The 21,547-nt window shown below is 52.7% G+C and overlaps 1 protein-coding gene across 2 annotated transcripts; it reads right to left on the bottom strand.

Annotated features, from left to right (window-relative positions):
* Positions 1–4,650: 4,650 nt before the first annotated feature.
* On the bottom strand, positions 4,651–21,291 carry LEMD2 (LEM domain nuclear envelope protein 2; the record flags this gene model as incomplete). 2 transcript variants are annotated; one of them, XM_084228155.1, is made up of 9 exons in its annotated part: positions 4,651–4,829; positions 7,837–7,939; positions 8,016–8,117; positions 9,161–9,306; positions 10,918–10,994; positions 11,872–11,948; positions 14,962–15,037; positions 18,821–18,861; positions 20,547–21,291. In XM_084228155.1, 9 exons carry the CDS (start codon positions 21,274–21,276, stop codon positions 4,679–4,681), a joined length of 1,503 nt encoding a protein of 500 aa, XP_084084281.1. In that variant the 3' UTR covers positions 4,651–4,678. The 2 variants fall into 2 exon arrangements, with proteins under 2 accessions (XP_084084281.1, XP_084084282.1); XM_084228156.1 differs by having other exon boundaries at positions 20,922–21,276.
* Between the last annotated feature and the right edge of the window lie 256 nt (positions 21,292–21,547).

Raw genomic sequence — 21,547 nt, 5'->3', positions numbered from 1 at the left:
AGACCGGGGGAGCCCTGTCCTGGCCCTCAGGTGGGCAGCGCTTCTGTGAATTGTCCTGAATCTCCCCATGGCCCTGTGAGAAAGGATCGCCCTCGACTTTGTGGGTCTCGGGCATGAACTGGCCCACCCTCTTGGCAGGAGGGAATCTCCTGTCGCTGCTTTTGTTGACGTCTGCACCAAACCCCCTCTCACCAGGAGGACAGAAAAGCCCCATTTCAGAGGCTTCCTGTCTCTTGTGTCTCCTGGCAGCTCACGCAAACCCTGGGCTGTGTGCCTGGCGGGGGCAGGGCCGGGGACTGGCCCGAGGCTGCTTCACCTCGGCTCCTTCTGTATGAGGAGCTCGCTGGGAGCGGGGCAGGCCCTGTGGGAGCTGTTGTGCCCTGGGCTGGTGGGGAAACTGGCTTTCTCTCTGCTTCTCTGCCCAGCCTGAGAGCTGCAGTCCTTCAGTCCAGTTTGATTTCTTCTGTGACCGCTGTTCCCCGGGGGGGAGTCTCCTCCAGGGAGACAGGTCACAGCTGGAAACCTGAGGTGCACACAGCAGGGCAGGAGTAGGTGCTGTGGCCCATGTTGCCCAGAGAGGGCTGCTTTAATCAGAGCACCCAGGTTAAAAGACAAATGAAGCCAGTCAACAAAAGCTGGAGGAAATCAGACCTTAGAAACCCAAATGCTGAGCTTTCCTCTTTCTGTGACAGAGGTTTCCATTCAACTGTTTATCACACATTTATTGAGTACCTGGCAGCTCCAGGATAAGTTGAGATTGCCTGAGTGCTGGGGATACAGCGGTGAACGAGACCGACAGAGATGTGTGCCCTCAAGGGGCTGAGGCTTGAGCGGTGGCGGTGAGACAAGCTAAGTAAAATCTATAGCCCATCTGGTGTTAGGAGAGAAATAAAGGAGGGCTGGGTCCCGGAGCGGGGCTGCATGGTGGGTGGGTGCAGCTATACAGCCAAACGGACAGTGGCCTGAAGGAGAGGAGGGGTGGGCTATGTGGAGGTCTGGGGGGCAGCAGAGTTGGGGAAAGAGCAAGTGTAGAGGCTCAGAGGCAGGAGCGGCCTGGTGAGGGCCAGGGCACAAGGCTTGAGGCCCAACAGAGTGGGGACAGAGCAGGAGGCCAGGGCCGAGGTGCCTCGCAGAGCCTCTGGCTCTTCCCCTGGGTGAAGTGGTTTTATTCTGTCCTGCCAAGTCCACGGCAGCACAACAAATGTGTGTGGCTCCTCCTTCATTGAAGGGAAGAGAGCTGGGCTGGGAACACACTCCAGAGCTAGCTTTCTGGGTTCAGACCCTGGCTCTACTACTTACCAGACTGCCCTGTGCCTCAGTTTCCCCTCTATTTAAAGGTATGACAACAACCTAGCTACAGCTCACCTTGAGCACGTGCTGGCTCATGTCATCAGTTCTTTCTTAATAAGCCCCCCTTCCACAGGGAGAAATCCGCTAGCCCAGGGTTCCAGCCAGTAAACAGCAGAGCCAGTCCTGGGATGCTGGACCCCACTGGTCCCCATGTCCACTCCACAGCCTCAGGCAGCCTGGCAGCACCAGGGGGCAAGTTGCCTCCACTGTTCCCTCACCTCTCACCTCTCTTTACCTCTGGCATATCAGGGGGCCTCCTGTCTCGATCCCCTCCTTGTCTCTAGCGCTTTCCCTGGTGCGGGGTGGAGAGGCTGGCCTGGTCACCCAGGGAGGGCAGACTTACTGTGTAACCGCCACCCTGCCCCTTCTCTTTGTGGGGGGGGGGTGCGGGTCAGACAGGATAATGGAGTTGAGTCCACACACCTGCATCTCTGATAGGATTTTTTTTTTTTTTGAGACTCAAAGTCAATGGTGTATTAATTAAGGGGGAACAGCTGCTACCACAGCGCGTATGATACGTCAGTGACAAATGGCCGTGTTTACCTTTTTCCTGAGCAGAGACTCTGGAAGGTGGCTAGAGCTCCTGGGTGGACGTCTACGGCTGAGATTTGTGGGGTACAGCCTCTCCCTCCTGTTCCCCCCAAGCTACTTTATTGGTGGCTACTGAGCCCAAGAGAGCTGTTTGTCACTGAGGTAACTCAAGTCTGTGGGCAGGGAACACTTGGAAGGGATTAGGTGGAGCAATGGAAACTTCTCAACGATGGCTCCCACCCAGAGACACCCTCAGACCTGCCTCCAGCAAATCCCCCACCTGTGCTGTCCCTGTTCCTCCTGAAATAAGAGCTGCTTGAAAGTGAGCCGTGGCCCTTCAAAGCCGGGAGAGGCTGCAGAGCCCACGAGCTGTCTGCTGTGCTGAGGACGCACCTCGAGCCTTTGTGTCCAGCGCTCTGTGTACCACAAAGGAAGGGGCCGGCCGGCAGGGGCCTTTCGTTATTTCATTTATTTTGATCTTGCTCCTGCTCTCCAAACAGCTTCACAGAAATAGAGCCCCACATTAGCTCTCTTCTCAACTTAAGACAAAACACCGAAGAAAAGAGGGAAAAAAGGGCTTATTTTTTTTTTCTGGGTCCTTTGTATCAATTTGTCCACAAAGTTTCCAGCTGGGGGAGGATAGCGGGATGGTGCTCATGTAGCAGTCAGCACCAGCCATGTGGATGGAGACAGCAGGGCTGTGTCCTTCCTGGGTGACTGAGACCCCGGGGCCCCTGCAAAAGGAAGACCTGACTGAATCTTGGTACTAGCCCCAAATGCCTGCAACTTTCCCCATGCCCCTCACCCTCATAATCGTCTGCTCTACAAAGACCACCTGCCCCCGGCTTGTGGGTCCCCCAGTTACTCCCTGGGCTGCACTGTTGCTCTCCCCAGCGGTGGGGGCTCAGAAGGGACGTCTGCCACCAGTATCTACCTTCTCCCTCATCAGCTGCTGAGGAGTCCCCCACTATCCACCCTCACTCTGCTCTTCCAACCTCCCAGGGGCTTACTGAGCACTGGGGAGCCTTGGGATTTGATGGGAGACAGAAATGGGGCCAAAGCGGTCCTGTCAGCTCACACTCCTTGCCACCCAAAGGGACCAGGTGGCCGTCTTACAAGTCATGGTGTTACACGTGTCAACCAAGACTCTGCAGGTCATGTAGCTTGCTGGAGGGCTCCATAGGTAAGAGGGTGAGGCTGAGACCCAGTTCAGCCTGCTCTGCTGCTCTTCAGCTGGCCTTTCCTGTAGCCAGACTCCACACAATGCCATTTCATCTGCATTGCTTTGGGGGGAAGTGGGAAAGAATCACAGACAAGAAACATCCATTTTTAATAAATAATTTATTCAAGCTTCAGCCCTGATACTGAAGCCTGTTGCGGTATTTCTTCTTCTGGCCGGAGCCTGATTATGAGAGTTTCTTTGCCACAGGGCCAGTGCTCGGATTCCAGCCTCGCCGATTATCCAGACATCAGAGGAAATGAGAGAGTATTGCTCAAATGAGGGAGACTGGAGCTTTATTAAGGAAACAAAAAATACCAATAGACCAGAAAGGGATGCTTAATGCCTTTTGGAGGCAGCTGTTTTGTCTCCCCTGGCCCTCTCCTGCCTGCCACAGATGAGAACATATGGGATGAGACTCTGTTGGAGAGGCTCCTCACACTTAATAAGGCTCCCTGCCAGGCTGTTTCTGGAGCCGCCTCCCGCCCAGCGGGCAGAGTAGCCGGCGCATTGGTCTGGGGTAGCAGCGCTGGCATGCGCTGGGTGACCAGCAGGGGGCGGTGGTGTGGCCACCTTGCCTCACCCACACACAGAAACAAAGGCTGTGCTGGAAGTTCTGGTTCATCAGCCCCATCAGGGAGGCTGTGGTCGCTGTAAACAAAGTGAAATTCATGGAAAACAAGGTTATCTTCGCACACAAGAGCAAGATACCCAAGGTCCTGGAATCGGCATTCTCGGCCTGTTGTGGTGCCACGGCTGCAGGTCTGGTCTGAGACTGTGACTTCTGAGAAGTGCCATTCGAGGCCCAACCCCTGGAGGTCACCTCAGAGGGGCCGTGGTGATGGTGATTGATGAAGGCCTTAATTCTCCTCCCTGCTCTCAGGCCTGTGCCCTGCCCTGGGTTCTTCCCGGAGGCCACACCAGCAGCTCACTCCTCCTGACCTGAAGGCCCCTCATGCCAAGGTTTGGCATTTCTAGACAATTCTAAAGTACTTTTTTCTAATTTCTAGCATCTTCTCCCTTCAGGATAAAAGCAGCCCAATCCAGCCAGAGGATAGGCTTTCTCCTCTTACCCTTGAGCTCCCAGGTAATACCCTCTGAAGGCACATGGACAAGCTGCTCCCCTACCCCTCCGCCCCACCCACCATCCCCAGACTTGCCTCCCACAGGCGCTTCACCACCTCACTGCCTGGCACTCACTGCGGGGGACTAGCTCCAGCCCACCCAACCTCACACTTCTCTGCGGGGTCTCAAAGCCACTGTTCTTTTACCTTTTTTATTCATGAAAACCAACCCTTTTTTTTTTTTTTTTTTTTTTTTTTTGCCAGCAAAATGGGGCAAAGAGAATGAGACCAATGCAGAGGACAAGTTACCCACCTGACCGCTGGTTTCTCCCCTTCCCCCTTCAGGAAAGCCTGCATTTCCCTACTGAGCTAACTCTGAAAGGTCTTTTAGTGAGACTTTGGAGCCAGGGTTGGAAGGAGGGTAAAAGTCAAGGCAAGTGTGAATTCAGCACCAGTATGTTTGGTGGCCGTCGTGTCTTGGGGCAGACTGATGGTAACTGGCCCCCACCCGGGTTTATCGCTCTGAGTCGGAGAAGGAAGAGGGCTTAGTCCATCTCCACACCAGCATGTCTTCACCAGCCACGCGGTGCGACTCTGTCTGGATCCGGGATTCATTGGAGGCCAGGAACTCCACAGCCCGGTCCCAGACCCGCTTCATGCGCCTCCTGTAACAAGAGGGGCCAGGTTCAGTGGAGCAGCTGCTGTGGAGAGAGGAGAGCTGGTGTGTGGACACCCTCTGTACAAGTAGGCATGGGGGTGGGAGATCCAGCACAGAATTTGTCTGCAGGAGGAAAAGCCATCATATACTAACAGGAATCCTGCAGAGGAGAGAAACTTTAGGCCAGGAAGAAAGGATTTCTCAACCTTCCTTGCATCAAAAGCTTTCAACTACGGACTGAACCTGGCTGGAGGTGTCCGGAGCAGTCCAGGTGACAGGACTAGGCCGTGCTTGGCCAGCTCTTGCAGGGGCCAGGCTGGTCCCACCACCAGTGCTGGCTGCATTTGAATGCTCTGTGTGGGCTAATGAAAGAGTGGCCACTCAACAGTGGCTGTTGAGTCCACACTCCACGGCATGTCAGGGATGGGGAGGAGTTAAGCACCCAACCAGGGCCGTCAAGGGACTAGAGCTGTTTTCTGAACGACAGCCATGCTAGGTGAGGCCCCTCCCTGGCTGACTGGTCTTGGGTCTCAGGCCAGGGGCCAGAGTCCCTGCTTGCTGGGTCCCTAGACAGCTTCCTTTCCACTCCCCTTCCAGACTTGACAGGAAGATGCCAAGGTCATCAGGAAGGGCTGCATTGACGTCTGCCCTTTGATGAGCCCCTGCCTCTTGTTAGCACTGCAGATCACCTCCCTGTGACAGGACAAAGAAAGGAAGTTCTTGAGGTGGTCTGTAAGCAAGACACAGAGTGGGGTGTTTCTTCTGGAGGGCAGAGTGGGAGTCAGGACCTGTTACCCACCTACAGCTGTTTAGCAACCCCATTTGGCTGGTTGGGCCAAGGCCACATACACTGTGGAGAGAGTCCCTTATGCTAGGTTCCAGAAGGGGCACAGCCAGGGATGTGTGGGGACCGGTGCCTCAGCCCAGCCCCTCCTTCCCAGTTGCCGATTAACAAGCAAAAGAAGAAGCTGTTCTCATCAACTCCCCTGCTTTCCTCAATAACCACCTCTTCAGCTCTCCCTCACTCTCACAAGCAGGCCCTCAAACACAGGGCAGAACCGAGCGTGCCCACGCAGGGTTAATAAGAGCTAATGCATCCTATGACTTGAGAGCTCGGCGGGCCCCACCACATCACTTGGGAGATGAGTCCAGCTCAGAGCCAACAGGACACTGGCCCCCCAGGGTTCACTGACAGGGGCTCAGGCCCCTGTTGTTTCTACTGATGCACAAGAGTTGAGGTGTGGTGGCTGCAGTGCAACTTCCTACTCTTAAAGGAGTTTGCGTGCTGTATATAATTTAGGCACAAGCAGTAATGCTGCCCCTTGATGATGCTCAAGTGCTAGGTGCTGACCCAGTGAGCTGTGAGGTCACCTTCCCAACTCCCCTTCCCCAGCTCCCCTTCCCCAACCGTTGGGCCTTGTCACATTTTCCTTATGCATCTTGCCATCTGTCTTCCTCCCTAGAATCAGGGCTCCAGCAAGTAGTTTTGCTTCTTGCTTGCCCCACGACCCGTACTGTGTGGCACGCGGTAGGTGTTCATAAACATTTGTTGACTTATTGAACAATGGCCTCTTCACTGCGCCCACGGAGGGCAGTGGTCGTATCTCTGTCTCCGGGATAAGGTCACTGACTCAGGAGGCTGAGTTACCCATGGTCACACGACAACTCTGAGCAGGCCAGGAATTAGGTGGGAGTTTACATTCAAGTGGCTGCCCCCATGTTCTGGGGACCAAGGACAACCCCACCTGCGGTCAGTCTGCTCTAAGCTTCCTGCCCACCACCTTCCCGGGGGTGGGATGGGGGGGGGGGACATGATAGTTATGAAGTATCTTCACATTTAAATGTCCTCCTTAAACATTCTGCTCTTCATGTTCCTCTTAGGTTGCATGTAAAGGAGTGACTCCACTGGAGAGCCTGGCAGTGGCAGCACAGAAATGCCACCAGCCGTGGGGCTGAGCACGTCCCCCTGTGCTGCACTTTCCTTATCTGTAAAATCAGTGCCACTGTTCTCACACCAGGGCCATGGTGAGCATCACATTGCTTTGTACCTGTGGAGAGCTGACTGGAGTGCAGGCTCACTCAGCAAGGTGAGCACTGGGTGTCATCCAGCGGGTAACAGCATCTGGCCCAAGACTGCAGTGGGGCTCACAACCTGAGCCAACACCCGGTGGGCCTGGCTGGCGGCCTCCAGGGACTCTGTCCCCCAACTCCACCTTACCCCTAGTTAGGTCATGGGTCCATTCAGCATCCCCAGGCCATGTGGAAGCTGTGGCCTGCCACTCCTCCCCACCAGCCCTGTGCCCTGGAAGCGGCAAAGCTTTGCTTTCAACTACACGTATTGCATGGGTGCATATGTGCACGAACTGGGCCTCATTTTAGGTAATGTGTGTTTTGATGCTGGGTCAATGGTTAAAATCCTCCTCCTGGCTAGCGACTGATTCAAGAATAGACAAGTAACCAATTCTGGCCAGTGGAGTCTTAAGTTGTACATCACTGGTGGCTTCTGGGAATTGTTTCCCCTTGCTCAGGACAGCAACAGGAAGCCCACCTCTTTCTTGCTGGTGTGACCAGGCAGACGCTGCTCCAGCTGCCACTAGCCCCATCTTGTAATCACAAGGAACTCCACCTCCAACAACACCCGCAAAGGGCAGGACCATGAGAATCAAAGCAAGAGAACGAAAGTCGTGGCTGTCCCGTGCCGGAGCTCACCTCTCTCTGAGCTTCCACTCATGGACACCCATCAGGTCCTTCCCTGCTTGAGCCATGGGGCAAAGGAGAGGGGTTCTAGGACTTGCTGGCCAGGGCACCCCAATCAGAATCAACACTGAGGGTGCCGCCACCTCTGTGGAGGAGTGGGCTACCCTTCTACACCTCTTGCCTGCCTGTTCTGCCGTAAAGATTTGAGCTAGAGGAGTAGCAGGTGTGGCCAGTATCCACAGTTGTGGCCCTGGGGCTGAACTGCCCCCAAGATGAGTGATGCGAGGTCTCCTTCCCAGGATCCGACCAGGACTCACCGACTCTGTGGGGGGATCAGGGTGTCACGCACGTGCAGGATGCCCACGTAGGGGTAGCGCTCCATGTCCTGTTCCCAGTCTACGTAATGGTCCTGCACCACGTCTGCAGGACAGAGGGCACCGTTAGGGCGAGGGCCTTCGGGTGGGCGACAGCAGCCCTTTCACCAGGGACCACGCACCTATAATCTTTTTCACCATCTCATACATGGCCTGTTCCTCTTCTTCCAACTTCCGCCACCGATATTTCAGGAGGATCAGTAACCCCCATAAGAAAGCCAAGCCTGTGAGGGAACAAAGTGCTGTTAATCCCTCCATCGCCTTCATCTATGCAGCTGCTCAGTGGGACTCACTAGGGGCAAGTCACTGTGCTGGAGCCATGGGTGAGCTGCCCAGTGTGTTCTGGGAACCAGGGCGCCAGGCCCAAGGCCAGCCGGCAGGGAAACAAAGGACTCAAAAATGCAAAAGGAGGACCTGCTATTAAGCGATCCTCTCTCCCAGCCGGCTGTCACCACAGAGGTGCCCCAGCTGTCCAGATCTCAGCTCCTCCCCACCTCATCCCGGGGCTTTCATCTCCTCCCTCGTGAACCAGAACACCGCGTTTCATACATATATACATGCTGGGGCCTTTGTGTTCGCGATGCTGCTGCCGATAACGATGACTGTGCCTGATGGTGTGGGTGAGAGAGCCGCGGGCTCGCCCAGGCGGCCTATGATTTGAGACTCCGCTATCTCTGCAGAACCAACCACGATTTCTGTGACTGGCCTTTTCACCTTCAGAGAGACCCCTGGTCACTGCTCAAAGGCAGCTCCTGATGCTGGGAGACAAGGGCTGCGGTCTCCTTTTCAGCTCAGCACCCAGTTTTTTCCTGCTTTTATCAGGTATCTGTAGCTCCGCAGGAGATGTTTACATTGTTCAGGGAGCAAAATTAGGTTGAGTTCCTGCTGCTGCTGCTCTTCCTCGTCCTCAGTGTAGCCTGCTCTCTGGGGTCCAGGGAGGGAAGAAGTCAGCCTCTGGCCCACCCAGCCTCTCAGGCTCCCCTTCAGAGACAGTGAGTCCCCTGTCCTCAGTGGAGGACATTTCTAGTGATCCTCATGCTCCTACTGCCAATCTCCAAAAGGATGGCGGCCCCAGCAGAAGCCAGCCTGTCATCACCCTGGCTTTAGCAGACAGGCTTCAGGCTCACTGGACAAAAATGAACCCTCTGGGCCTGGATTCTAGAACTCATCATTCATGCCTAAGAGTTTCCCTGGGCTGGGCTCTAGGAGGCACTGAGACTGAGTAGTCTCAAGGCAGGGAAAGGGCTGAGGGGAGGAAAAGACTTACACCAGAAGAAGATAAGCAAGTGGGTGACAGCAGTGAGCAGGGCGCGGCTCAGGCGGCAGCCAACGCCCATGCGAGGGCGGGCAGATTCCAGGCACACCACCTTGTCCACGGTTGTCACCAATTCCGAAGGGTCTTCCCCTTTCAACCTGAAACAGGACACAGGCTGTAAACGTGTTCAAAAGTTCTGGTGTGGCATAAGCCCCATGTTCAGCAAGAGGAAGAGAAGCAAGGAGGGGCCTTGAGGCTTCTCCTTGCTTATAACAGACTTGGTATTATGGTTGCACTCTTTCCAGAAATTTCCCATGTTGGCTACTTAGAAAGACTGAAGTCTTAAAGATGGCAGCAGGCTTGAACCCCTACTGCTAAAGTGACATCCTCTTCTGTCGGGTCTTCTGCCAGCCCCTCTCAGTGTGTAGAAGATTAAACTGTAGATTGGATTCCCACCTCTCAGCATAGAGAAATGGAAATGTTTATCGAGTTGCTGGCTTTGCACTGCATGGCAAGAACTGAAGACAGAGCTGGAGAGGGTATGCTTTCCCTTCGTGGCAAGGAGCTGTGTAAGTGCAAAGATCAGGGGCCCTTTGAGGTGCAGGGAATAAGAACCACCAGGCCCCCCATGGCCAGACCCCAGCCATACTGCCTCCGCCCCAGTGAGGAGGTGCCAGGACACGCGGGGACGCTGATAGCACCCTGTCGTCCAGCTAGGTGACAATCTCATGTTTTGGACTGCACACTGAAAGGCTGGTACCCGAAGTGTCCTGATTTCTACGACCCACTTTGGACACTGCTCATCTGAGCTGGGCTAAGTCCCCCTCCAGGCTGCCTTCCCCGATAGACTCCACCGTGTTAGCAGCTTCAGTGAGGCGGCTGAGGATAAAATCCACATTCTCCTCCGCCTTTTCTAACACAGGAAAATCAGTCAGCCACTCAGGGAAGCTTTACTTTTTTTTTTTAAGCCAGCGAATTTTAATCATGCCATGCATCCGGTTATCAAGCTTTAGGTTGCGCTGCCCAAGGGGCTCCTGTTGGATGCACTACTGATGGAATTAGTAATTTGGGTGGATTAGAGAGCAGGAGAACAAAAGCCCAGAGCGTGTTTTAATACCAGGAGCTGTAACCTGAACAGAGACCCTGACAAGCCCTAAAAAGTGGGAGGGGTGACGACGTAGTACTTTTCCAGCAGGGGGACCCCCCGCCACCCAGCAGTGGTGTGTCCCTCCCCCAGCTGAGCAGCCAGATGGGGCCTTTCAGGAGGGTGAAAGGGCCGCTATCTCTGCTAACAGTGCTCACCAGAGATAGAAATGAGGCGGAACTGCACGGTCAGAATAAAATCCGGTATTTCCTTTTGCAATTTCCATACTGAGCGAAACCAACATACAGAATCATTTCATCTACAAATGAAAACTAGCACCCAAGGAAAGGAAGTAAGAAAAATGCCTTCTCCAGCAAACCATGCAGGGCCAGCAAATTACAAAGGCGCAGACTGAGTGACTTGAAACAGGTTTAGCTGAAACATCAGGCTAACATCCTGACACCTGGATTTTGTGTCTCATTTTGACAGCAGTCCTTATGTAGCATTCCTGATACTTTTTCCTTCCTTTGCCTGGGCTTGATGTCTAGGCCAGAACAACTCAGCCGGGAGGCCGGCCCTCTAACTTCAGACCTGAAACTCCCCTGTTGAGCACAGGAGTCAGCTGATAGATGAGGACAGGGGTGCAGGTGCCCTCCCCACTGTGTGCTGCCCCGCCCACACTCACCAGATGCCCACGTCCTTGTTACTGCTCAGTATCCAGGTCAGTGCAGATTCAAACTTGGCAGAGTTGCCGGTCACATTCTGTGGGAGGGGACAGAGAAGATTAGTTCTGGGTATGGGCGGAGCAGCTGGAACATTATTTTGTTCCTGGATTAAGAAAGCCCTCTCTGGAGCCCTCTGCATGCCCCAAAGCCCTGTTCCGCTAAAATGCACAGCAAACTGGCAGGCAGGAAATGTGGGGCTGATGAGAGGCAAAGAAGAGGCCATAACCAGAGGAGGTGATGCGGAAGCAAACACAGGAAGACAATGCAGGCCTGAGGCAGCCAAAGAATATGATTTTTTCAAGGAATGAAGCATTAGGCCAGAGAGCTAGCAGCTCATGTTGGGTAAAATGTTTATCCAATTGTGTGTAGGTGTGGAACTCAGGGGCCAGTCCAGGTTAAGCAGCCTTGGCAAAGTCCCTGCCCCTCTCAAGGACTCAGTCTCTTCATCTGTGAAATGAAAACTGAAGGCAGTGACCTCTACCGTTTCTGCCAGTTATAAAGTTCCATACATCTGAAACCATGAGGAAAATCAAATGGATCCTGAGCAACCCACAAGGTAATCCTAAGGGGAGAGAATGGACCTGTTACAGGTGTATTCTTAAAGCTGCTGAGAAGGGGAGAAAATTGAGCCAAAGGAGGACCAAGTTACACTTAGAGAAAGGGTGGTGACAGCGGCTGTGCCGGCTGGTCAGTAGACCTGGCCTGGTGCAAAGCTCATCTTGGCCCCATAACCTTCACAGTTGCCTTAACTTAAGGTGGCCTCACAATCAACTGAGGAAAAAAAAAAAAAAAGGAAAGCAAAAAAGCCAAAAAGCAAACACAAAACGAAAAGGAAAAAAAAACGCAGGGCTTGAAAGATCAATAGAAAAGCACCAGGACCTCTGGGGAATGGCTAAGCACTGCAGCCTACTTACTGCTATATATTCCTGGGCTTCCATTACAGGAATGCATTTGCTTTTTAGCTTCTCTGGATTTCCACACTCAAAATTACCTAGGAGAAAAAAACACACATTCAAACACAAAGAAGAGGTGAAAAAAAATTTTACTCTGAAATGAACTAAAAAATGCAGCAAGAATCATGCCATCAGCTCTGATAGGGAGCATGTGGCCCGCCGGCTCTGGCTTCTGTGGGCATCTTCACTCTGCAGCAAGATCAAAAGCCACTTAGCTTGGATCGATTCCAGATCATTAAAACCTGACCTGCAAAGCAGTGCGGCGATTTGCATTAAATGACTAAAAAGCTGCCCAATACCAAGGTCTGTTTGCAATTGATCCCTAAAAGGATCAGACAGATAGCTTTAGAAGGTACCGGAATGGCACTATAAATAAGCACAGCCTGGGAAAAAAGGAAAGGTAAGAGGCCGCAGGCAACAGAGGGATTTGGACTCATGACACAGGCAGGTGATCCAGAATGCCATGCCCACTGTTTTGAGGGGTTCTGGGAAGGGATGTCCAAAATGCCCCACAGGGGAAGAGGTGTTAGACAGCAAGGCCTATGTGGTGTTTCTGGCCACAGCTCCCTTTTGAGCACCCTGGGTAGCCTTCTGTCACCCAAAATGGAGCTGGCAGCCTCTCCCTTTAGTCTTCCCAGGCTTCCAGGTCTAGCCCAAGGATCACCACCTCTAAAAAGCCCCCAGCACATAGGGACCTCCAGACTTGGGGGCCTACCACAGCCCTCGGCTCTCCATCACACCTTCCCATCAAGTGCTGTTTCCCATGGATCCCTAGGCTCCCTGAGAGCAGGACTGCAGAGGGCTGGGCACACACAAGAGCCGAAACCCTTACGCATGCTGACTGCTCTTAACTGGGCATAGCCTCAGATGCAGGCTCTGTGTGTATGCTGGGGAGCCAGTGGCTGAAGGTGACATTAAAAATCTTGAGAATGAACTGAAACCCATCCCTTGACACCCAACACAGCCAAATTCTCCAACTTCAAAGTTATCTTTGGTTCCTGAGACCAAATCGGCTTTTCTCTTCTTCCCACCCCTACCCAGACCACTCTGGCCCAAGGCCTCCTGGCGGGTCTCCTCTATCTTCTTCTACATGCTTCATTGTCAAAGCTTTAAAATCAATCTGCTTAAGTGACATGACTCTACCACATTTGCCTTCCTGGCATCAGTCCATCGCATCCCTACTCAACAGCCTCCCTGCAAGCAGATCAAGTGCCAGGGGCCTGGCATCCATGCTGTCCAGAGTGGGCATCAACTGATCTTTCCAAATATCATTCCCTTTTTCTCCATCCCCGCTAAAGCCAACTGCCACTATCCCTGACACTGTGATTTCCTGCCTCCTTGGTCTGTCCATCTTCCCATATATACATAATTACTGGGCTTCAGGGCCTGGCATGGATGCCACCTGCTCTGTGATACTCTTCCATATTTCCGGAAGTTCTGGCCGCTCAGTTCTCATCCAAGTGAATCTTTAATCCGCAAGTGGTCAGCATGGAGGCGACCTATCTCTCTTATGGAGACCACAAGCAGCCTGCAGGCAGGACCCTGGGCTGTAGGCTCATAGCCTGCGAAGTCCAGCACAGTGCCCTCCCTGCCCACCACTGATCTCCTATAGAAGAGAAGGGGACAGGAGACCCCACACTCCCTGGAGCCTGTCTCAGTGTCTGTCTTCCCAGGACTGCCCCTCCCAGACTTGTCAGAGGATAGCAGGTACCAGCCCCCTTGATGGCATAGGCAGGACTACACGTGGAGGGTAGAATGAGGGGGAGGAGAAATGTCCACTAGGATGCACAGTTCAAGAGCAGAGTTTCTCAACTTTGTTGATTCTGAGTCAATAGGTTTGGGATGGGTCCTGAGGTGCTGTAGTTCCCATAAACGCCCAGGTGATATTGATACTGCTGGGTCTTGATCACAATAGAGCCACAGAAGTTTGGCATACCTTTTTAGGCTATGATTTCTATTCTGGGCACCTGGGCAACAGAGGAATGCCCATGACTATGATGCTGTGCGCCCTGGCTCTGACCAAGGAGCTCACACTGTCTCCTTGACCATCTGCAGTTTCACACTGTCTCCTTGACCATCTACAGAGGAGGGAAGAAGTGGCAGAGCCGAAGCCCACAAGACTGGCCCTGAGGACTGAGGTCCCAGTACAAGCTCACCCAGCTTTGACTTCCCAGAGACAACCTTCGAAAAGGGTTGGCGCCACAGGTAAGAGGCACCTTTTGAATATCTAGTAAGACTCCATCTGGTTCTTTTGCCAAGTATATTTAATACTGGCACAGCCTATGTCATCAGTAAGCAATTTTGAGAGTCTGCTAGACCCCAGGTATGTGGAAGGAACAATGTGGGTGACATCTCTGGCCTCAAGGAAGGCTTTACCAGTAAAGTGGTAGGAGAGTCCTGGGTGGTTGAGTTTCAAGAGGTATTCATGGAATTGCTAAGAATGCCCACCTCTAGAGCACAGCACTTGACTGTCACTTTGTAAAGCAAGACAGACCAAGATTAGTCATATGGGAGACTAAGGCCCTGAGATGATCAGGGATTTGTCTGAAGACCCACGCCAGTTTGGCAATCAGAACCAGGGCCTGGGAGGCTAGGCAGGCCTGAGTCTGATCAGCCCACGACACAGACTGCCTACCATCTGCACAGATCTCTCTACCTGGCCTGGCCAACCTCAGGTGCAAGGGAGCCTATGTGGGAATACTGGCAATGTGGGTGTGGGAGAAAAACCAGAGGTCTGGCCCCTTTCAGTGCAACATGGGCCCACAAAGCATTAGGTGGTGGGCATCCCAGAGGAGACAGACAATCAGCTAAAAGGCCTGTGTACATGTCAGGACCTCTGGGACCCTTAAAGGGGCTCAGGGAACCAAATATGTTTCCATCAAACACAAGGCTTGAGGGGGAGGAGGGAGTGCAGACTCGGCTTCTGAGTGTATTTCTGGGAGACAACACAGAGTGTCTCAGCTATCTGCCCGTCAGTCTCGGCCTGGCTGACACAGGCAATGGCCCACAACCCACTCATGAGCAACCTTGGACCTCATGAGACCTACTCACCTGCTTGAATGGCCAGGAAGTTGTACAGTTCATGCAGTAGCTCCAGCAAGGCCGCCTTCTGCTTGGCCTGACAGAACTGAAAGGGCACAGGACAAGCAGTCAGCATGGAGGGGTAGTTAAGGGGGGGTCTCTCTGTCTAGCTTTATCTCCTCAGCCAGGCTGTCAAGTACTAGGCAGCAAGGTATACTTAATACTTACAAAAAATATATTCTGCAAAGTGGTAGGCTTGGGGACAGGGTCAATAAACATCGGGTTAACAGACTGGAAAGGAACATTGTAAAAGCAGAGGCAGACTGGAAGCAGACACAATCCTAAGGGTCTGCCATCCTGGAGGTTCCCCAGCCTCTGCTCCACAGTTCCCACTGGAATAAGTGGGGCTGTGGAGCAGTGGCCATGTGGGGTGGGGGAAATGCTTGGCTAGGTTTCCTGGGAGAGAAAAGCAAATACTGACTAGTCTCCCCCTCACACCATTCTCATCCATTTCTTCAGAGGGTCAGGTGTTTGCAATTCACCTGTGTGTGTGGCTTTGTGGATGATCTGCTACAAATGGTTGCTTAGTTTTATTGGATTCCCATAAAAAGGGAACATTTCTAGAAATCTTGAAATTGCCGTAGAGAAAAAAAGTCATGTCTGAGAAAGAAGGAATATATGCACATGTCATCCTCCAGCACGTGTAATGGAGCTCACAGCATTTTACTGGACTTAGTGGATTTAGAACATTTAAGAAAAAAAAAGTCACTCTTCCGTGACAGTGGATGACAGCCCAGCTGAGCGGTGTGGACCCAACCTTGTGCTGGGTCCTCACTGTACCTCAGTTCCTCAGATGAGGAGCCTGACGTTTGTAGGAACTTGTATTATTACGGGCCTCAACTATTCTGTGTCTTTGCCTTAACTATTCTTTGCTTTGACTATTCTGTGCCTCTCAGTGTGCAGAAACAAGGAAAGTTAATAAGGAAACTTCCAGGGCAAAAGTCCTGGTATGAGGATCCACACATGCTGAAAACAGCATGTGCAGAAACAGCAATAGGTGTTATGGCTAGAGCAGCATAAACACTGAGACTTTTCTTGGCTTTCTCCTTATTTCTCAACCTTGGCTGGTGCAGCTGGTTACACAACCCCCTCACACTTGTGCATTCCCCGTTTGCCTGCTTGCTTCTTTGATCTCTTTACTTTCTGTCTGATTTTAAATAAAAACGAGACTGCCTTTGGCGCTGGGTTGTACTTTCTTGGTGTGGTCCCTCGAGGCTTCACCTTGTTCTGGACATGGACTCTGAGTAATCCATTTTCATCCCGCCGCCACATGTTGTAATGAGACAGAGGTTTAGAAAACTGAGTAGGGTCACTGAAATCCCATCATGGCAGAGCCTGACCATTCGACTCCAAGTCTACCTCCACATTTTGGGCCTCTTCTGGGGAGTCACTGGGCAGAGCCTTGGACGGGAAGCCAAAGGCCTGGGTTCTGCGCCTGATTCTGCAACTACAGAAGGAAGCAAAGTCGCTTTCCTCCCCAGGGCTCATTTGTTGCCCTCATCTGTATGGTGAGAGACTTGGTTTCAAACAGTCTCAGAGGCCAAGGTGTGTCCCTCCATGTTGCTTAGACACCAAAAGCGTTTACAAGGCATGAGATATTATAACCACAATTTACATACATAGCTATAGATGTCCATGAACAATTGTGGACTCACTTATCTCCTAGCAGAGTTAGGTCTCCAAACTTCTTTTTAAGGAATATCTAGTGATATGGGAAATACTGATAAGGAGACTGTGTATTCTATAAACACATACACACGGAGAGATAAAATGGGAAGGAAATGCCCCAAAACATTGATGGTGATTATCTCTAAAGTAGCAGAATCATGGGTGAGTCTCACATTTTTCAAATTTTCTACATTAAACATCAACTGTCACAACCAGAAAAAAAGCAGTAACAACTAACACAGTTCCAAACTTACTGGTATTTTGGCAGAGCAGGGACCAGACAATGAGCCGGTCTAAGACATTACACCCACTTGAAGCCAGTCCCATATTTTCAGCCACACAAAGGCAGAAAGAACAGGGGCCTCCCCAGTGGCACAGCGAGTTGAGTGCCGTGCTGTGAAGCTGTCCGCAGCCTCTGCAGCATGGGTTTGATTCCCAGCCGGCCAGGGAGAAACCCACATGGCACAGCAGGCCTCTCCTATCTCACCCGCTGCTCCGCTCAGCAGTGTCTTTGGTCCGTCTGCCTGTTCTATTCCCCACTCTGACTCTGGTGAATTCTCTCACCCTCCCGTACCTCTGACTGTACCCCAGTTCTTGTATAAATAAATAAATCTTTACCAAAAAAAAAAAAAAAAAAAGGGCAGAAAGAACAACGAAAAGTGTCACAGTCTACTAAGAGCGAAAGGACATATACCTGAAATGCAAATACCTGTCTGGGCTGAGTGAGCCTAGACCCACGCAAAAAAAATGAGACCTTTCAGCAAGAACCTCATCAAAGCCACTAAGTATCTCCCAGCCTGACGATTCCCGCATCTGCCCTCCACAAAGGCCAATGGAGCCCCATGAAATCTCAAGAGAGCATGGCCTGGAGCCTGCCTTCTGACGGTTTGCTCACTGCCATCTTGAGCAGGAACCTGGACTGTGCTGTCCAACTCACTTCGCAGGGCACCAGCCAGTCCAGCTAAGAGGAGGGCCAGGGAGCAAACCTGTCATTCAGGATGGGTCTGCTACATCTAGAGATATAATGGGCCAAGAAATGGAAACCAAGGAGCCCTTTTCTAATTTAAAAACAAAACTAACATCACCAGCAAAGTCGTACAGAAAAGCGGTATTTTTTTCTTGTTTTCGTTCTCAGTCTGAAATTCTAGTCTCCCTTCCACCCGTTGCCTATGCTCCTGGGCCACTTCCTCCAATCATCAACTGTGGTTTTTATGATGGAAGGCAGATTCAACTTATTATGACTGTTTTTATAAAACAATTGGGAAGCAAAGATATCTGGGAGATGAATGCAATAAATGAATGCAATAAAACACCCCAAATATGACACAGCACAAGCCAAAGAGATAAAACCAGTCATCTGCACCAGACGTCCCTTCATCAATGTGAGGCGCTGAGATGACCACGAGTCGTTGCCTTCCCAGTCCTCAGGCTGCCAGAGCCGTTAACTGAGGACTCGGGGAGGCCCCACATCTGCCCACTTAATAATTAGACTACTAAGTCATGCCCTCTGGCAGCCTAAGACTCCTGGTAGAATTTATGACCTGAAAATTTACTGCCTTGTATCCTCCCGACTACCACCAGCACCGGCATCCCAGTGCCGTGCTAATGTCTCTTTCATGACTCATAAAAGGAAGGGGCTGCTCACGTTCCCCAAATATTATTTGTACGAAACAGGAAAGCTTCATCAAATCTAGAGAGTAAGAGGAATAACTCTGCTTTAGATGTGTTTAAAACAAACCCCTACGAGGTTTCAAACCAGAAGGGTATTTTCAGAGTCACTGCCATATACCTGGAGAATGTGGACTCAAGAGCCTGGCCTCCTGCTGCTGAGCCTAAGAGGCCCTCCAACCACAGCCTGCTGCATCTCCCCAGATGGACTTAGGCACAAGAGCAAAGTCCCCAACGCTGCGATTGAAGGGCGAGCTTGTGCAACAAGCCCCGGGTTGGATCTTGGGAGCTTAATTCTCAGTTTCAAGTACTTCTTCACTGCCACAATTGAGTCTGACACAAACATCACAGAACACGATGTGATTCTGGTACATTACAGGAAGCACTCACTGAAAATGATCCTATTATGATTTTTTTTCCTGGGGAAGTTTCCCTCCTGATGGAGGCTAACATCTCGGGAGAAATAATAAAAGCTGGAGAAACTCAGACTCACCTCGTCTGTTTTCCTCTCACAGTCCACTGGCAATAATTTCACTGAGACCAAGAAAAGAAACACAGAGGATATTAAAAAGGGTAGGCTGAGGAGCAGAGGACAAAAAAAAGGTGCACTTTCAAAAAATCAGGGAAAGTAAAACATTACCAATCTAAGTGTGAGAATTAGAAAGATGTTATCTAAATGAGGTTCTTTTAAAATGTGGAGCATAAAATGTAAGGGTTTCCCAGTGCTGGGTTAGGAACTAGGTCCTAATCCCTGCTGAGAAGGATCAGCTCTGGGCTTTTGGGTAACTCCTTTAATTTCTTTGAATCTCTGCTTCCTCATCTGCAAAATGGGACCACTAAGGCCTTCCCTGCTTAACTCGGGGAGTTAGGCTTAAACGAGACGACATATATGGTTTTGTAAATCGTAAACAACATGTTAAACAGGGATAATCCATGGTGGAGGGGAAGGTCAGGGGAATCCTGTTGTCTTAAAGCATCTCAGCAGTGAGTATGACAGTGACACTGCTCTCATCGCTGGTGTAGTTAGTGCCATGCAGTAAGTACCATGGTTCCCGGATCGGCTGACCTTCTCCAGCAGGTGGATAAGCTGCTCTCACAGTCAGGAAATTATTTGGGTGTGTGCATAAGTCTGGAATCCCCATGCCCACAGACTTTCCATACACCCAAACATCCATCTGCTGCAATAGCTAAGACAAGTTAGCTTTTTCCTGCATTTCAGCTGTTCTGTTAGGAGTGGAAAGATGTGGCCTTGGCTTGAGGCTGGGGACAGTATCAATCATTCATGCTTTGCAAAGAGTACTAAATATGGGTGTACTCCCATGTCGCTTTATACTTAAATGTATAAAGAAATGCTCTCTACTTTGTTTCCTGTTAGACTATAGCCCAGAATTACCTGAAAGGCAAATTTTCCTTTCAGAACACACATAAATTCTCAATTATTCAGGAAATATACTGTAGCCCACACACCTCTTGTTGGTATATCTAATTACATAGCTGAGGACAGAAGCATGGCTGGGAACGTCCTGTAATCACAGGGCCCCCCGCCCCCACCTCAACATACTCTACAAGGGTGCTGCAAGCAATGACAAACGCCTCTGCTTATGAGTTTGAACTCTTTAAAAGGCCCGTCCATACCTGTCTCTTAGGCAAGACTACTATAAACTCTGACAAATGAGGACCCTGTAGTGTAAAGAAGTGGAGCATGTGGCCTTTCTGGTACTGCAAAGTGGGACCCCAATCAGTTCCCATCTGGGGGCAGTGAAAGCAGGGTGCCTTCAAACGGGCACTAAACATGTGAAATGAACAAGAGATCGTAAGTGGGGAAAGCACTGAAAAGGAAGTGGGGGGGGGGGAGAAGAGGGTGAAACTGTCAGAGGGAGGTGTGGCTTTCTCTCCAGAGGGACAGCCAGGAGTTGGGGTGAAAGGGACTATAAATAAAGATTGCTTCCAGCATGTGGCTGAAAGGGAGAGTTGAGAGGAGGGGCTAAGGCAGAAAACGAGAACAGAATAAAGTTAAGAGAGAAATTATTACAGATGCAGGAAATCCTGGCCCTCTCCTCCCACAGCTGGAGGAAGGAAAGCCAAGGTCTGGAGGTAAGAAGACGGCCAGAGGCGGCTGACAAGGCCCGGAGCGAGCAGACTGGCGCTGAGAGGAACGGGTGGTCGTCCAGGTGGACACGCGCGCCCAGGGCCCTCCCCAGCGCCGGCCCGGGACGTACTGTTGTCCTCCGCCTCCTGCGGCGCCGAGGGCTTGCCCATCTTCACCCAGAGGATGCCCAGGAAGACGAGCAGCAGCCCCAGGCTGGCCCAGAGCAGGAGCCGGGACAGGCAGCGCTCCAGCCGCCGTCCCACTTCGGGCCGGGCCCTCGCCGCGCCCGCTGAGCCCGTTCGCGTGGCCCGCAGGCCCGGACGCGGGTCCGGGCCGAGGAGGGCGGAGGGCGGCCGCGGCGGGGCCGAGGTCGGGGCCCACCAGCGACGGGCCGCAGGGCCCGACGGGGCCCTGTCGAGTGGCCGGACGTCCTCGTCCTCCTCGGAGCTGCCCCGGACCGAGGCGCGACGCCTGAGGAGCGCAGGGCGGGCGGGATAGGCGAGGCCGCGGCTCCCGGGCCAGGAAGCCGGGGGGCCCCCGAGGTCGCCATAGGCCCCAGAGGTCGCGTGGGTCGAGCCTGAGGCCGGCGGGGAGAACCAGGGCTCCGCCCGATGAGAGGTCGCGGCGGGCCGGACGCGCAGCGGCGCCTCCTCGCGCAGCCGGGCCTCCTCCCGCAGCCGTTCCTGGCCCCGCGGCCGGGCCTCCTCCCGCAGCCGCTCCTCGCCGCGCAGCCGGGCCTCGCCCCGCAGGCTGCGCAGCTTGTTGCGGTACAAGTCCCGGGTGGTGTCGGTGATCGGTCCCGGCTGGAAGCCCAGGGCCTGCAGCTCCCGCCGCAGCTCCAAGTCCGACAGGCCGGCCATGGCCAGGACGCCGCCCCCCGCCCGCCCCCGGCGCGCACCGCACCCGGAACTGCTCTCGCCGGCGGCCGCAGCGGAGCGGGCGGGGCCCCGCGCCATGATGGGAAGGTCGCCGTGGCCGCCATGTTTAGGAGGTCGGGACCTGCCGGATGAGCCGGCCATGATGAGGAGGTCAGACTCGGCCTCTAGGGCCGCCATATTGGGAAGGTCCGCTGTGGCGTTGTCGCCCCTCTTCCACCCTCTAGGTCGGCGGTGTTCACCATAAGGCCAGTCT

The sequence above is a fragment of the Talpa europaea genome, assembly GCF_964194135.1.
Source record: "Talpa europaea genome assembly, chromosome: 2".
Lineage (NCBI taxonomy): Eukaryota > Metazoa > Chordata > Mammalia > Eulipotyphla > Talpidae > Talpa > Talpa europaea.
The sequence above is the reverse complement of the archived record's forward strand: the minus strand, read 5'-3'. Positions and strand labels throughout refer to the sequence as shown.